Source organism: Chlamydotis macqueenii, chromosome 2 (assembly GCF_036417535.1).
Source record: "Chlamydotis macqueenii isolate bChlMac1 chromosome 2, bChlMac1.mat, whole genome shotgun sequence".
NCBI classification, from domain to species: Eukaryota; Metazoa; Chordata; class Aves; order Otidiformes; family Otididae; genus Chlamydotis; species Chlamydotis macqueenii.
In genome coordinates, this window is record NC_141557.1 from 142641890 (window position 1) to 142659176 (window position 17287).

The 17287-nt window shown below is 33.7% G+C and overlaps 1 protein-coding gene across 10 annotated transcripts in view; it reads left to right on the plus strand.

Annotated features, from left to right (window-relative positions):
- Positions 1 to 17287, plus strand: part of RIMS2 (regulating synaptic membrane exocytosis 2) — a 473080-nt gene that overhangs the window by 83727 nt on the left and 372066 nt on the right. For all 10 annotated transcript variants that reach the window (XM_086741147.1, XM_086741150.1, XM_086741149.1 and 7 more), the window contains one exon: positions 2577 to 2787. In XM_086741147.1, coding sequence (XP_086597273.1) covers positions 2577 to 2787 — 211 coding nt within the window. The remainder of the gene's footprint in view (positions 1 to 2576; positions 2788 to 17287) is intronic.

Here is a 17287-nt window from a genome sequence, read left to right on the forward strand (position 1 = left end):
TGATAAGTTGTTTGCTACAAGGCAAGGATTTTAGAAAATCTTGTATAACGTGTATAACCTTGAAAAGTTTATACTTTGAGGCACAAGTTGTGACCTTTACATAGGTTCTTGTGCCCAAAAGGAAACAAAAGTGAAATTATTTCAGTACATGAGGCTTAAGAATTGGCAAAAGGCTTGTGCTTTTTATGCATCAATGAGACTGGTAAGCAAATAATCATACAAACAAAGCCTGTAGATAATAAGGAAGCCACAAAACTGAATATAATCTAAAGTAAGCTTGAAGTTCAGCATAGATAATATGCTTTAAATGAAAAATGCAACGTTTGGCAAAATTAAAAGGCAAGCAAGGTCTCAGAGATTACATATGTTATTGATGGAAACCGGCCAGACTACTAACTACCAATTATATACTGTTGTCAGTGTAAAATGTTGAAATGTGCCAGATTTCCAAATATTGTTCTCAGCTTCATTCAGCTCTTTCTTATTAGTAACTTGTGTCGCGCCCCATTCAACAAAGGACAGTCAAAGCGAGCTCTTTTTGAAGCAGTGAGGAGGCAGAGGAAGCCATTTACCCCCAGTTCCACAAATTCCTGTTAGGGCAATGAGGACCTTCATGTCCTTCTCATGGAGGCCGGAGACATGACCCCTCTTACAGGCCAGGAGGCTTACGCATGTGGGGGAGAAGGGCTGAAAGTTAGAAAAACATGTGACTGCAATGTCCTGAGGACAGCATGTGGTCTCAAAATTGAACTCAGGTGACAAGAGCAGGTAGATTAGAAAAATGGCACATAAGCAACATGAAGTAACCCTGCTTTCCCTCTTTCTGGAGAAAGGTCAGTGGCAGTTGAGAGGTTGAGGCAGCATTTTGGTATGCAGGAGCAGAGGCGTGCCTCCAGACTCCTGGCTTGTCTCATGGAGAGATGGAGCCGCCTGTTTGTTCCTACAGCTATGGTAATGTAAAGTACATTTTTAGGGGAGTTTTCCTGAAAAAAAAAAACCAAAGCAAGTCCCAACAGTTCTTGCCATATGTGTGAATATCCATGGTAAATAATTGTTTGAGATAATTTTTAACTAACTCGGTGTAGTATTTGTCTTAATAAGAGCCTGTGACATTTCTGATGAAATAATTTTCTGTCATTAATTTATGTCTGAACTATATAAAGGATATATTTCTGAATTAAGGAAGTTGGTCTCCTGTATTTATTTTTTTCCAGGAGGCTATACTTTGTTCTTTCTTAGACTTCCTCTGTGTTTTTTAATAGCCTCATCTCAAGGATCTCTGGAAGATAATTCTAAAGAAAAAGAAACCTGTTCTACACTTTTAATTTTTTGGCTTCATATACCATTTTGGGGTATATGGGCTTCATTTTGGGGGTTTTACTTGTGTCTGTTCAGGGAGCTAAATAAACTGGTTAAACTAGATTAATAATTTTTAGATTGCTAAAATTTGCAGTCTTTATTAGCAAAATTAGGTGAGTTGAATTCCATGCTAAGTATTTAAAGATCACTGTTTTAAAATCACAAGGATAAAAACAAAAGAGAAATCAAAGTTCTTTTGGTTTTGTCTTTGTATTGAATCTCTTACAATATGCTATATCACATTTTCCAGCTTTTTTTTCAGCAATTACAGGAGCTAAAAAATGATAAATTTTACAACAAAAATTAAGTTTCTCATAACATCATTTACCTTCAGGAAAAAAAAATGCCATTACAGAACACGCAATGAGTCTGTAACTTTGGTCATAGTGAGACAGTTTTCACTATCGTATATGGAGATTTGATTATTGTGGGCTCTGAAATATGAACTAAGTCACCTGCCTGAAGGGATCATTGCAGTTCTGTATGCACATGGCAGCTGACTATGAATGTGCTCCTAGACCACTGGAAATGGAAGGTAAAATGTATGTGTGTGTATATTAAACTGCTGTCCCTGGATTTTACACCGAAGATAGTCTTCTACCTTACATTTGGCACGAGATGGCAGTACCTATATAACAATGGCTTAAATGATTTATAATAACTTGTTAAACTGAGGTAACCTGTTACGGGCTTGCACCCAGTGCTTGAAAAGTGATTGAAAAACCATTGTAGAATCATTAGTCTGTGCAGTATTGTTGGATAAATGAAGATGAGCTACATCAAGAGTAGATACTTGCACCTGTCTGGTGGAATTAGCTGAAAGTACACTTGGAAGAATAAATTAGATTTTTTTTTTTTCTGCTATTAACCAGTTTATTGTCTTGTGCCATGGGCTCTTGGATAACTTAGACCATGTTTCCCACTGTTGTGTTTGCAGCTAACAACTGGTCACATCTTAAAGCAAAGTTACTTATCTTTGTAACAGCTGGACTGCGTGCTGTATGTTATCAGTGTTGGGCCTCCTCCTAGAGTTTAGTTATAATGAAAAAGATGTAATTCTTGAATGTTACACATCTGGAGCATCATAAATTAAATGCATTTGCTTTAGTACCGTGTTTCTCTCTGCCTTGTGTTTTGAAATTTATTGCAATTTAGTGATTACAAAATCTTTGTGGGCTTAAATAAAACAACTGTTAATGGTCTCTTCTCTTCTGCAGAAAATTACATCAGCAGTTTGAAATGTATAAAGAGCAAGTGAAGAAGATGGGTGAAGAATCACAGCAGCAACAGGAGCAGAAGGGTGATGCTCCAACCTGTGGCATCTGCCACAAAACAAAATTTGCTGATGGCTGTGGCCATAACTGTTCATATTGCCAAACTAAATTCTGTGCACGCTGTGGAGGAAGAGTGTCTTTACGGTCAAATAAGGTATGGAGTTATGAAAGTTTGGTAATAAGCTTCTGCTAAACTCGGTATCTTTTATTCATTGTTTATGCATCCAAATCACATAGCTACTGAAAATAATTTCCTTTAAGGGCATAATGATATCCACTTTGAGGACTTTTAAATCTGTCTTTATTTCAAATAATTTTTATTTGCAGGTGGATTTGTGACTATGGTTTTTAAATTGATACATGCAATCTTTCTACTAACAGACTTATGAAAGTACAATTCTTTGATTGGAGGACTGAGTCTCTGTACTGGAGATGGGGAGGTATATCTAGTGATCTAATGATGCTAATATTGAGACACTGATTATTACAAGCTAGAGCAAAGATTTGTTTCTTTTCTGCTTGCCCAGGCTCTTCTGTACAAGATTATTGTAAAATTAGTGTTAGAACCATATATACAATATATTATGGAGCTTTAAAATCTTTATTATCTATTATACATATGCACATATGTATATATAAATACATGTACAAACATCAGCATATTTTTAGGAAAAAAAATGCAGTAACAATATAGAGTTACAGCTAGTATACTGGTGTCTATAACAACAGGTAAAATAGCAATCTGAAATTTTTAGATGTTTGATCATAGAGTAAAAAAATTCAGCAGAACTGAGGTAATTGCAGAAAATAGTTCTGAGATAAGTTTATTCGACATTTTAGATGAAGTGTTCACAACTGATACACATGTCTTTCTCAGATTCTGACAGATACTTGTAGAATAGTCATGACAATACTCAAGATATATTATACTAATCTTTTGTGGAAACACATATTTTGTAAATCAATACAATAATTTAAGAATTTAGTATTTATTAATATAATAATTTTTCAGTATAATGTTTCCATAAATGTTTTTTTTTCTGTAATATGTTCATTGCAAATACCATGCGATCTGCAAATATTATCTTAATCTTTGGGAAGGTAGAAGACAATGGTATAAATGTTATGTATTTCTTTGTCCAAGATTGAAAGGTAGGCTTAAATAATGGACTCAAGTTTTTGATTGACAAAGTATAAAATAATCTGCTATTTCCTGATGATTAAAGTACCCGAGGTTGTGTGTAAATCTTTCAAATTGCCTTGGATTTTGATAAGGTAATTTTAAGATTTTTGTCTTCAGTGAGCTCACATATTTTTATTGTTTTTTTAATAACTAACTACATCATGTTGCTGGTAATAATAAATATAATAATTTCTGTATTAATTTCATCTGATTATAAAAGGCAATAAGGACAGATACTTGAGTCATTGTGTCTACATACTTGGAAACATAGTAAAAGTTTATTAGGAGGAAGGCTTCATCTCTTAATGAAGCGTTCTGATACATCATTTAGACTTTCTTTGGGACAGATCATATGAACTTGGCAAATACTTGTCTGACTTCTCTTGACAGATTTCCAGTGAGATTCTGCCACATCCTCTTAGGTCTTTTGTTCCACTGCTTCACCATGCTCACCATAGAAAGCTTTTCTTGCTATCTAACATAAATCTGTCTTTCTGTAAGCTGACATCTGCATTCAGTATTATGAGTCTGTCCTGGAACTCTTCTCAGTTGGCTTTTTTACTACTACTGTTTTTAATTTAATGTGATAAATAGGCTTTTCTACTCTTATTAATTTCTGTTCTAGATAATTTATGAATATGTGGGACAAGGTATCTGTAAACACATCCCCTGTGAGGCTTCACTGGTGACGCCTCTCCCTTAAAAAACCCTGGTTATTTTTTCTGGTTCTTTTCTTCTTGTCTTTTAATCAGTTAAGTTTTCTCGTGGATGAATTTATTCCTGTTCCATGGCAGTTAAGATTCTTTAAAAGCCTGGAAACCCAGCTCAGCAGTCTGAACAAATCCCATTTACTCACTTTCTCTGTGACTCCTTGAATCATAGAATCAAAGAATGGTTTGAAGGAAGGGACCTTTAAAGGCCATCTAGTCCAAAACCCCTGCAAGGAGCAGGGACATCTCCAACTAGATCAGGTTGCTCAAAGCCCCATCCAACCAATTGGACATCCAGTTCCAAATTGTAGGAATTCTAATATATGTAACAGACACAATTTCCCTTTACTAAAGCCATTCTGACTTTTCCACATTTTATTGTAATTTATTCATATAGTTGCTAAGTTTATTCTCTATTTTGGTTTCTACAAATCTTTCCAATGAGGATATCAGACTCAATTTTCTATTATTCTGTTGATCCAACTCTGAAATTCCTTAAAAATTAATAAATTGACATGATAGTTGTCACCTTTTGTTCTTCTTGTTGGTGAAAGACTCTGTAATACACTTAATAGTTACATGTTTTAGACTTGAGAAATTTTATGCTGAATGTAATCTGATTTTAAAAAATTGTTAGGTTTTTTTGTTGACTGATTTAATACCTTTTGTTTCTGAAATATCAATTCAAAGTATATGTTCTGGTTCATTCTGCGAGAAATAATATTCTAGAGTAAGTATCTCTCTAATCACTGTGAACATGAATACAAAAGATTTGAGACACAGACTGTGGCAGTCTCCTATTTATGATATCTTTTATGTCTATACACATTATTCCATGAAAATTATTTTTGGCCTACTAGAATTTACCAGAACTCATTCTTTCCCATTTTCCTTAATGGATACAACTTTAACTTCTTGAAGGATGACTTCTAATAACTTTCTGTTTTAACTGTGATAGATTTTCTTTGATCTCTGTAGACATTTTTTGACAGGTTATGTATGTCTGGTTTGGACCTTGTGTAAAGTGATTCTTAAACTGTCAGAAATGTTATTTGATGGAGCTTTTTGATCTGTTCATGATCTGTTTCGTAGTAGCAAGTTTCAAGACAAATTCATGCAATTTACACCAGATTCTGCTACTAAATAGTTTAGTATAGACCAGTTTTAGCAGTATGCATCTCAGAAGATGTGGAATTTCAAAGGTCGCAAGGAGGACTACTGCTTACAAGGTTCATGGTTGGGAGTAGGAGCAGAGCATGGAAATGTTTGTCTGGTCTCAGAGCATTAGATTAGGTTTCTCAGAAAGATTGGATGATTTATTCCTTTTTCAGTTTAGTTACAATGCTTGAAATAGAAGCATTAAAATTCAGTTCAGATTGTACAAAAATTATCATTATGTGGGAATTCCTTCTACATCAAACAAAATGAATAAGGTGATACTGCTGCTTCCGTACTGCTTGTTATTTTAGTGAATGCAATATTCAGCCAGGATGGGGGCTTACTCCCAAGAAATGTAAGGGACCTTGAACTGTCATCTTTTATGTTTATGAACAATTTCAGATTGATTAAAACTGAAATAATAAATCACATGACAGCAAGCAGTTCTTGGTAATAGAAGTATCACTGATATACAAAATATACTACTGTTCTTTTTTAATTATATACTGATTTATATAGGGAAATGCACACCGAATGAGGCAGTAAACAGCAGAACGAGGTTTATGAAGCTGAGAAATGTACATGCTAAGATATTGGACAAATACGTTTTCCAGATAGATACAACTTTGTATGCAGTGAATATAATTTCCAACAGCTCAGAATGCTGATTTAGTAAACCAACATTTCGCTTGTAGAGGAAGAAAATAGTACTTGTCTGAAAACTTAATTTGGCGCATACTGAATACCTTCTTTGAGGGTGATTGGCAACCTGCTACTTGCAGCCACTAAAACATCCTTCTGTATTTGTCTTTGGACATCAGAAGTAAAAGATTTTCAATTGTTACATAGGACCCAGCAACTGTGTGTGAAACCCCTAGGGTATAATCAGGGAACTTCTCTCAGCTCCCTCTGATTCTGTGAAAGCTTTGCATTCTGATTATTTCTCTGGGGCTATGTTTGATTTACAGAAAATCATCAAGTTCACTTTGTGGAATGATTCTAACTGCAGGACTTGCAGCATAACCATTCATATGGAGTCACAAAACGAAATTTTAGTGTGCTTGTGCTAATGTGTAATCTGTTTCATTCTATTGACAATTGACAAGCACCAAAGAATTAGTTTGTCATAATCAGGATTTCTAAGTCACTGGGATTTGGGATAAACTTAGTAATTTCCTATCACATACAATTAAGTTGCTCCTTAGGAGACAGGGTTTGATTCTGCATTTCTCTAGAAGACAATGTGACATTACAAACTTGAGGAAAGGATTTCTCTAAACCAGGTATCATTTTTTTTTTTTTCCTTTTCAGTTTACTCCGTGTTAACACCTGTAACACCTGTAAAATCCTTTCAAATGGCAACTGCACAAACTATTTCTGTTATTAATTTTATTTATTTGAAATTATTTTCATTTGGTCGCTGTTTTGAATTTCTTTAAACAGCAGGTCATGGTCTGAATTTCAATGCAGGCTAGTTATGTTTGAACACTTCAATCTATTTCAAAGCTTTCAAAAACCTTAGAGCTTATTATGATCCTGACACAATGAGGAACTGATAATTTTAGAAAAACTGATAATTTTAGGCATTTAAAGTGAAAAAATACTGTCTTAAAGAGTGGTTTTGGCTCACGCAGTCAGATGCCAGATTGACGACCTAACAGATTTTGTTTTTTAAAGGATAAGGTGTAGGTATTGACTCATTCTAGATATTTTTTTTTTTTGCACGAATGGGTGGGATTCCAGTCATTTTGCTAGCACTTCTGTGTGTCTGAATATTGATGGCATTAAGGATGTTCTCCATAAAACTGATATTAAAATATACTTGCATTTTCATATGGAACAGAACAAATACCACCAAGGTCTGACCAATTTGTTACTTTTTTAGCATCAGTTCTTTGAGAACTGAATTGAGTAATTTCTTAAATGTCTTCGCTATTGAAATGACTGTCTAGATTGTCTCTCATATGGTCAGTCATGTCCCTACTGGCATTGTACTGCTTGAACTTATGGATGTTTGACATCAATGTAGGGGAGCAGCTGAGAAGCTGGAGGTAGTCTTAGGTGTTTAATAAAGTATGGTCTTGTCTTGAACTTCACATGTCTTTATCTTTCATAGCCTGCTTCTGAAAAGAGACCATTCATCCTGGATGTTAATCAACATAGGTAGATTGTGTGAACCAAGCTGTGATTACTGTTATGATCACAGTGTAAATGACAGGATATGGGCATTTAACTGCATTTTCAAATGCACCAATTTTTGGATTTACTGCTTTGTGTTGGAAAGCTTATACTTATATGGTGAAGTATTTGAGAGTCTTCATTATGCTATTAATTTCTGAGAAAAATCTTTCATCTTCTTTTAATATATATATAATTTTAATGGTTGCTTAAGTGGTGCTTGTACTTTGGGTTATCGTTTGAGCTAACAGAGACTGAGACTTCTCTACTGATATAATCTTTGATACATGAGAATTACTGAGTAGTCATGATTTCAGCTAATAATAGTCGGAGTTTTAGGAAACGTGAGTTGGTATGTTTTCCTTGCTTACAATCTTAGGATGCGTTTAGTATGTATTTTATCTTTTCTGTAATTAAAGTTAAGTTAGGTGTTTTTGGAAACTCTTGATATGAATACAAATTAAGATTTGGCAAAATGAGATAGTGATGCAACAGAACAGTATTACCAGATCAATATTTATAAGCCACTAGTTTCTAACAGTTGAACCTCGTGGCACAAGAGTAGGTATCAGAAGAACTATCTCAAAACTTTTAAACTGTCCTTTCTACCATATATATCAGTGTTGTAGTGAGAATTTGTTTGTCTTGTACATTTTTTTAAATTTCTGTCTCTATTACTGGATTGTATATATACTCCATTATATTATTATCTGAATTTACTTTTCTTATATGAATTTACATTTCTTCTTGTATATTATGGTTTTATTCTTCAAAAGTGTTTAAAAAATCCTTATATCTTAGGTGAAAACTACTGAGTGAAAAAAGAAATTATGACATAACTCATAGTATAAAGGTGCAGATCATCTCTGTGTTTGCAGAAAACTTTGTAATTAATAGGTAAATTTCTGCATATAATTATCAGTTATGATTTGGCTAGACTGGAATACTATGTTCCAACAGCATAAAAGTAGTCAGGGCAATATTAGTCATTATTTTTGGAATAGAGATAAAATTATGAAAGAAATGCATATGAACAAAACAGAATGTTTAAATATATGTAGATGTATTGTATGTAGGAGAAAGTTATTTAAAAAGGGTAATATAGGTAGATTTTCTTCTTGAGTGAGGAAGAAGTGTCATAGAATACTTGGGTTGGAAAGGACCTCTGGAAGTCATCTCATTCAACCTCTTACTCAAAGAATATTGCATTAGTTGAGTTCTCAAAGGTCCTTGCCCAATTTTGAATATTTAAGGACGGAGATTCAGCAGTCACTCTGAGCAACCTGTTCCAGTGCTTGACCACTTTCAGAGTGAAAAAACAGATGAAAAAATTCCTTATATCTAGTCCTAATTTCCCATGTTCCAACTTGCATTTATTGCCTTTTGTCCCATGCTTCAGTGTGTATCTTTGAGGAGAATACTGCACATAATACTACTTATCATCAAATGACCAAACTATGAGTATTGTGTAGTGAAAATTATAAGGAATTAACACTTTCAAAATAGCACAACTTCTAAGCATTTTAGTGAAATATTATGGGCCCTCTTTATGGGCCCTGTTTTAAAATTTATGGGACAGTGGTGCACTGCAGAAGATGAAAAACAGAAGGTAAAACTGAAGACATTTAAAATTTATGAAGATGTTAAGGATTGTGCTAGAAACGAGCAATTCTGCTCTAAAGAATAGTCACCCCAGGCACATAGAACAGTAAGCTAAGCTACGCAATTAAAAAAAAAAACAAATAAGAAAGATACTTTTAATCTCAAAATTTGTTTCTTAAAAATCTTGCCCCTTTTTAAACTTTGTATACGTTTTAATCTCATCTATTTAATATTTACATTTTTGATTAATTATTGATTGTTTTAAAGATGTTCCTGTTTTTTACTTTGAAATATAACTGTCTGCTTCCCATTTTTTTTTTGTTGAAACCTGCTACTTTTACTTTTTTCTTCAGTTTAATGTATTTAAAATCTTTCTTTGTCATGCTATTTTATCTACTATGTCTTGTTTGAGTTTATTTAATATTCTCATATTCTTTTGTTTTAAAATTTTATTTTTAATTGCTGTCTACATCCTTAAAGTGAGGAGCTGGACTATTTTGTCTTAATTATTTTTCTGTGCTGTTGCTTACCCCTTCCTGCAGCTGTGAGACATTCACTGAGATAGCCACCTAATCAGACATTTATAATATTTAAAATTTTGTAGTGTCTGTGCTAAAAATACCTGCTTATGGATTATGCTCCTCTTGCATAGTAGAGTATACGTCTTCAGAGGTGAGGATGAGAAATTGAGGCACTAGATGCTTCCATTCAAAATGGCTATGAGCAACTACTGCAACTCTAATTGCAGTGGGACAGGAAGCCCTGCGAGCAAAGTAGCAGAGCATTTGATGCTGTGCAGATAAATATATCTCTGCGCAGAGAGTGATAATGCCTAGAAGTCCTGTCATTTAGATAGCTTTCAATGATATTTCCTATTTGTATAACTGAGAATGTTGCTAAAACCCATTAGCATCTTTGAAAATATTTTAATCTTTTACCACCGTACATAAGATTGTAGATTAAGTTGTGTCAGAATGGGACCTGTGGAGGTGATCCTGGTCAATCTCCTTCAAAGGTTTAACTTCAAAGTTGGACCAGGTTTTCAGGATCTTATCCAACTGAATTATAAAAATTTCCGAGGATGGAGAATCTGTAACCTCTCTGGGCAATCTCTTTCAGTGCTTAACCACTCCTGTGTTTTTTTTTTTTTTTTCTTATATCCAATCCTTTGTTGCATTTTGTCCATTAGCTATGCATCTTCAAGAAAATTTTGGCTTTGTCTTCCCTGTAGCTCGCCTTTAAGTAGTTGAGGAATGCAAGTAGTCCCCTTCTTCCTGCACCCTTCCCTACCCAGCCTTCTTTTGGCTAAACAAGCCTATCTCCCTCAGCTTCTCCTTGAATATTGTATCCTCTGGTGCCCTGACTGTCTTCATTGGCCTCTGTTGTATTCCCTGTTTGTTCGTGCCCCTAGTATTAGGAAAAACCTAAAAGTTCTATAAGAGCACAGGAGCACAAACTTACATATCATGTAGGTATCTGAACAACAAAGGTATAAAATGAGTTGTCACCCTTTCTTGGTGAGCAGTTGTATTTCCAACACAGCTCAGTGCTTAATTGCGTGCCTGGATTTAGTCTCTGTGTTGGCGTGTGAAATTCAGATACCAGGAAAAAAAAAAATTAATCATTCACAAAAATGGGAAATAGTTTTGACTGAAAGCATTTTGAATATTTTTGGTTTTTTAAAGTACTATTCCATTTACAATTTTAGACAGCTAAAGACAGTTCCTTTAAGGAAGATAATAATCAATGGGAATGTTTATACTTAATATTTGTGGGTATGAAAAAGAATGTATAAATAATACAGATCTGAAATGACATACAGTAAACACTTGTGACAAACTCTGTCTCCTTATGCTTTAAAACTCTAGTATTTTAAAGATGCATTAAATGACTAACATGCAGTTGCATCATTATGCATACCCTGTATCTGGCTGTAGTAAAAAAACATTCTTCATTTCACTGAACTCTTTGCAAGTGCAAAGGGTTGATGCATGCTAATGATTTGCAATACTGGGATCCAAGGGATCCAAGGGATCCAAGGCATGTAGAGCTAAATTCTGCATCCTTTTTATGAGATGCTTGATTTATTTTATGAAGGTAATTAGGACATGAACCCATTATTATTTTTATGAAAATAATTTTCTTTGTACAAATCATTTTTTGTACAAATATTTTCTTTAATATAGAAAATAATCTCAATTTCACCCATGAAAGGATGAAGAAAAATATTAAAACTATATATTTTTCACTAGATCTTCTTCACTACTAGGGGAAGTAAGACAGATACATATTAATTCCTTTGATATTTGTTTGTTTATTTTACTAACAAATACTACTGCTTGCTTTCAAAATGAAAGTGACTCTTTCCTTCTTTGTCTTTTTCTGTCCTTTCTTTCTTGCTTTCGTGGATATGAACTCCAGGAGGACAAAGTGGTTAGAGCCTTTTTTCTGTCTAAAGTTCTTTTCTTTTATGCATAGACTTATTTCCTGGCCTACATTTGCTTTCATTTACACAGGTGTAATTCCTGCTGAAGGCAAGGGGAGTTACTGTCATTAAAATGAAAGCAATGTTTGGTGTGAAAGGCTTACCTGTTTTTCAGATAACTTACTAATAATCTGTGAGTTGTTGTGAACATTATGCATGATATTCCTCTCTGTTTGAAGCTTTTGTGAGCATGCCCCTACTTTTCCTTTAGTTTCACAATATGATATGTGCACAGTTTAAAAAAATAAAATAGATGATTGTCTTGTAGGTGTTTCTCTTACCAAAACCAAAATTAATTTTATCAAAGTGGCATAAAGCTATTGAAATAATTTTGCACCCTCTGGTAGTGATGTTTGTATCACTGATATGTATGCACATAACACTTTGGCTCGTAACTTTTTTTTTAGCGTGGTAGTTCAGTTTTGATTTTTAATGACATCACAATTAGATACGAATAAACATTAAGAAAACATATTTATTTTAACATTTAGGAATATACCAGTAATGTAATGAAGTTATCTATTAACATATAAATTATTTTCTAAATTAAATGCTATGTAGACGTTCCTAAAATGTAGTGCACATATTGTATTGAGCATAATGTTGAAGTAATGTTAGCCGTTATGCATGTCACTGACACTGTGTTTGTCTTGCTAATATGACACCTACAGTAAATATTTTAATCTGATTTGATTTTAGCTATGTTTAGAAAAGGTAGTATAAAGCTGAATTTGAGAATTAGCCTGGATATATTTCAATATTTTACCAAATTAAATGTGATATTTTTAAATAACGGAATTAAGAAAACTACCTGAGCTAGTGTAAATCTGCTCTTTCATGAAAGTATCTAATGTATTCTAAAGAATTGCAATTGCAAAAGCAACTTCTAGTTGCCCTGTAGTGCTTGTGAAGTAAGTTCCCATGTCAGATGGAGTAAGAAATTCTTCAATGTTTGTATGCATTTAGTGAATGTATACATAGCAAAGTCTTTTACTACAATAAATGTAACTTTTTCTTACTGATATCAATGTCAAGGCTCACATTTAATTCACACATATGGTTCAGAAACACATTCCTTCATATAGAAGTTCTAAGCCATCTGCTCTTGCTACCATTTAAGATAAGTTTTGGAAAATGAAGTGTGTTCAAAGCATCAGGTCTGTGAGGAGTTAGAGAGTAGAAAGCCATTTTAGTATGTCCCCTTTAGAAATCTTTTCACATATTTTGATAAAGGTTAATATTGTAGGGAAAAGCTGGGACAGCACATGGTGTTGAATGACTGGGACAATCATAGGCCAGTCTACTGATGCTATTTATGGTGATGGGGAATGGAGTTGGACATGAATTCTGACTTGTGTTGTGATGTTGTAGTTGTACCATTAAACATGCACAAAAGGGAACTTATATTACATACTAAAACCACATTGGAGTGTAAAGCTCACTGTGCCTTTTTCCACCATAGAAAGTGGGAATGACTAATGAATGTCCCAGTCCGTCATTCGTCTGGTATCATAGTATATAAAGAAGTACTTTTGCAAAATGGAGATCCAAATGTGCCAGAAAGGAATAATTTATGTTAAGTTATAAAAGAGTAAGATCATCTCTGACAAGAAAACAGTTGATTTTTTTTTTCAATTTGAAAAATAATGTGATCAGTGAATTTTTTCCATCTTCTGGATTTTTTTTCTTTAAACAACAAAGGTACATTTTAAAGGATTTACTGCATTTGTGCACTGTTATTCAATTAAAATGTGCCTGTGTTGTAGAGGAATACTCTTTGAGAAACCAGAATCAAGGCTGATTGAGATGAAGTTTATTTGAAAAAAATATTCATAAGGTCATCTTCCTTTTACTTAGATTTTGACAATTATATTCCTAATCAAATAACTTTATTAAAATGAGCAACACTATTAGCTAGAGTTGTGAATTGTATTGATATATAATTGAAAATCATGGAAGGTTTATTTAAAAAATGAGGAACTAAGTGCAATACACTTTGTGTAAAAACATATCTTCATTGCAAATAGTAAAAAAATTAAGAAGTAATTGAATATTTTAATTTTGACTGACTGTTATCCTGAATTTAAATGAAATTATATACTGCATACCTTTACTTGGAGGCAGTGGCTTTAAAGTAATCACTGATATTTCTGGAGGAAACAAGTAAGTAAGCAACCTAACCTAGGAAGTTTTTCTAAGCAGTTGGCAGGAGAAAACATGGTTCCTTCTGATTTAGGTTCTGTCCATACTGGTCATGATCTGGCTTTTTAAAACTTGGATAAATTCCCTGTACAGTATTTAGTTATGGACATTTGAGGTTTAGATACATCAATTCATGTTTTCCGAGTGTTCATTTTCAAGTGACAAGTTTTAAAGTGACAGGAAAAGCGCAATTCACTGGCCTGGCCTTCAGAGGTTGTGATACTTTCTCTGTTCCTTCGTCTCTTTTAGTGGGTTCAGGAAGTTGCTTTTTTCAGGAAACAGTTTTTAAACTGCTACAGGTAAATCAAAGCCTTCAACAGAACTGTTTATAATTCTGTAAAGGATGAACCTGAGGAGCAATGCTAGGGACCTTCCTCCTTGTTCTGTCTTTATTTCCTGTGCAAGTGGATAAAACATTTGACACTTTCTTTGACGTAAGTCTTCTACCTTTGCAATGTTATCCATTTTGAGATACTTAAGACACAGACAAATAGCTTCTCTTTAAAAATCAAGTCTTCAACCAGTCTTAAGAACCTACAGATTTTTTTTTAATGAAGTCGTCTCAAAGATTTCTCTAAGCAAATTCAGAATTTAATGTATTTACTGAATAGTTTCCATGATTAATTTCCCTAATAACTTGAATGACTTTGGAGTTTCATTTGAACTTCAATCATTAAGTAAAAATGTAATAATTTTTGAGATTCCTAGACAGAATTCAGACAGTGGAAGTTATTTTTAGTGAATTAGTCGCATAAAACAATTATATAGAAAATTACACCAGAAAAGAGCAAAAGCAATTATCATAGGGTGTTGTTCTCCCTCCGTTTGTCTAAAATTCCTATTCCCCAGTTTTCTTTCACCATGTTCCTGGGTAGTGAATATTATTATTCCAGTCAGGAGAGACCAAGGTGGTGGTGAAAAAGCTTCCTGTCATTTTCTGGAAATTCTTCCGTGATTGACAGTGAAAAGTTTTTCTTGTTTCACTTCTGCCTTTCTGAACAGGTCCTAGGACCTGTCAAGAATCCTATTGTTCTAAACCATTGGTGTTGCAGGTCTACCTCCACAGTGCCCTACAACTTTCTCACTTGGAATTGGACAAATGTGACAAGTATTTATAAAAAAACCCCATAGATTGCTCCTCCTACCACTGCCTTCTTACTATTGGAAAATATCTATTTGGATAAACTCTTATCCTATTCTTGACACTTGACTCAGACTGACTTTGTGTCTTTGAGTCTCATCAAGGTTTTAATGGGCTATATGTGCTCTAAAGGATGCTTTTTTTTTTTTTAAACAGAGAAATATGTTACTTTCCAGATTACTGTAATTTGGAAAAATCTTTTTTACAAAGAGACTCACAAAACCAATACAGTATTTCCTAGACTTAGAATACCTCTGACAAAAGCCTCCTGTCCCAGCTATTATTTAGGATCATTTTCTGAGATATCTCTCTGCTATGAGAAGCTTAATGATTTTCCTCAGCTCTTGAGTATTGTCTTTCAGATTGGGATCTCTAAGAGTAATTTGGAGAGTTGGTAAATTAGACCTTCCTGTCTTGGACCACTTGTCCTAGGTTGTTCTCTGATCCTGTTTCTCAGGTATCCATTTGTCTAAGTTGCTCTCCTTAATCCTACTGTGTTCAGAGTTCACTCTTGTTTCCTTCAACACTGCAGAGTGCACTTCCAGTAGCAGAAGGTGCTTTTAATGAACATGGCACTGAAAGCCCATGATTTTTCTGCCTTCTGTTTCTTGAAGATGGATTGCAAAACATAAATAAAATGAACTCTCTGTAAATATATTTAAATACTAAATTGCTTCTTTTCTCTCTGTCAAAATTACTCTAATTGCACAAATTGTGTTCTCTACTCGAAAATATGTTATGTAGCTTTCTGTTTTCGCTATTATGGAATTCATAATTTTCACAAATGTCACTATTTAATATCATGATGTGACATGTAACAGAATGTGGTAAATATACATACATCTTATTAAACTTGCCTGAAACCCTGATGAAGACCACAGATAGTAAATGCATCCTATTGATGATTAAATTGACATAGAAATGTTTTCCCTAAATTACATCCCATGTGCTGTTAACTTTTGATGGCCTTACTGTGATACTAAGATACACATTGTGTTGGACATCACAGTCAAGGAGCAGGGTGAATGCACTACATTGTAGCCCACCTTTGTATTAAATTCTTAGAGCTGCTGGAGAAGTTAAGGGATAGGATATGAGTTCTTATTTTCTTTTTTTTTCCTTTTTTTTTTTTTTTTTTTTTTTTTTTTCTTCTTCACCACAATGCTCTTTGGCCCATTTCCTCATGCATAGATCAATGGCATACCCTCTACAGTGTTCAAGGAAAAGGGGATGTGGTCCTAGGAACTGCCAGTCTCCTTTTCCAACTTCTCTTGTATTTGAAAGTTAATCAGGAAATAAAAATAAAACAACTTCTTGACATGATGGAGCTTCAGAATGGTCTTAATTAGTTCAGTCTAATGACTACATAGGGTTTTATATCAATGTAGTGAAACTTTGCTTTTGTTAGCAAGCTCCATGCTTGAAGAACACACTCTCATGTTTTTACTTAAGAACAGAGAACTAACTACAAGAGTAAGTAAGTCTGAAAATCTTTTTACAGTCATATATATACTTCTGTATTGGGTGGGCAAGGCTTTATATACCCAAAAGCTTGTACAATTTTTTCACCTACAACGGTTGATGTAAAAGGTACTAGTTCCTCCTGTAAACCTTGTCCTGTATGTGTACACTATGGTGTTCTAATTTTATAGTACAGAAATTAGAAGTAATTGGTTTGCTTTCAGATAGTACTAAATTTATGAAAAGCATTAGAGTTGATTTAGAGAGAGTCTGGTGAAATTAGAGGGGCTGGCTTTAATTTTGCTAACTATTTCTCCTATCCTGATAGTACTAGAAATTTATCTTTTGATTTCAAACTGTGCAAAATAGATCTATTTTCCATTTAAATTATTCTTCAATTATTCTAAAATAATCTTATCTTAACATGCATATGGAAACAGTGTAATAACAATATATACTTCATGACATGAATGAATTTTCACTTTCATTTTTGTTCAAATTAACAGAGCTATTTGCAATTCTTGAACCAGAAGA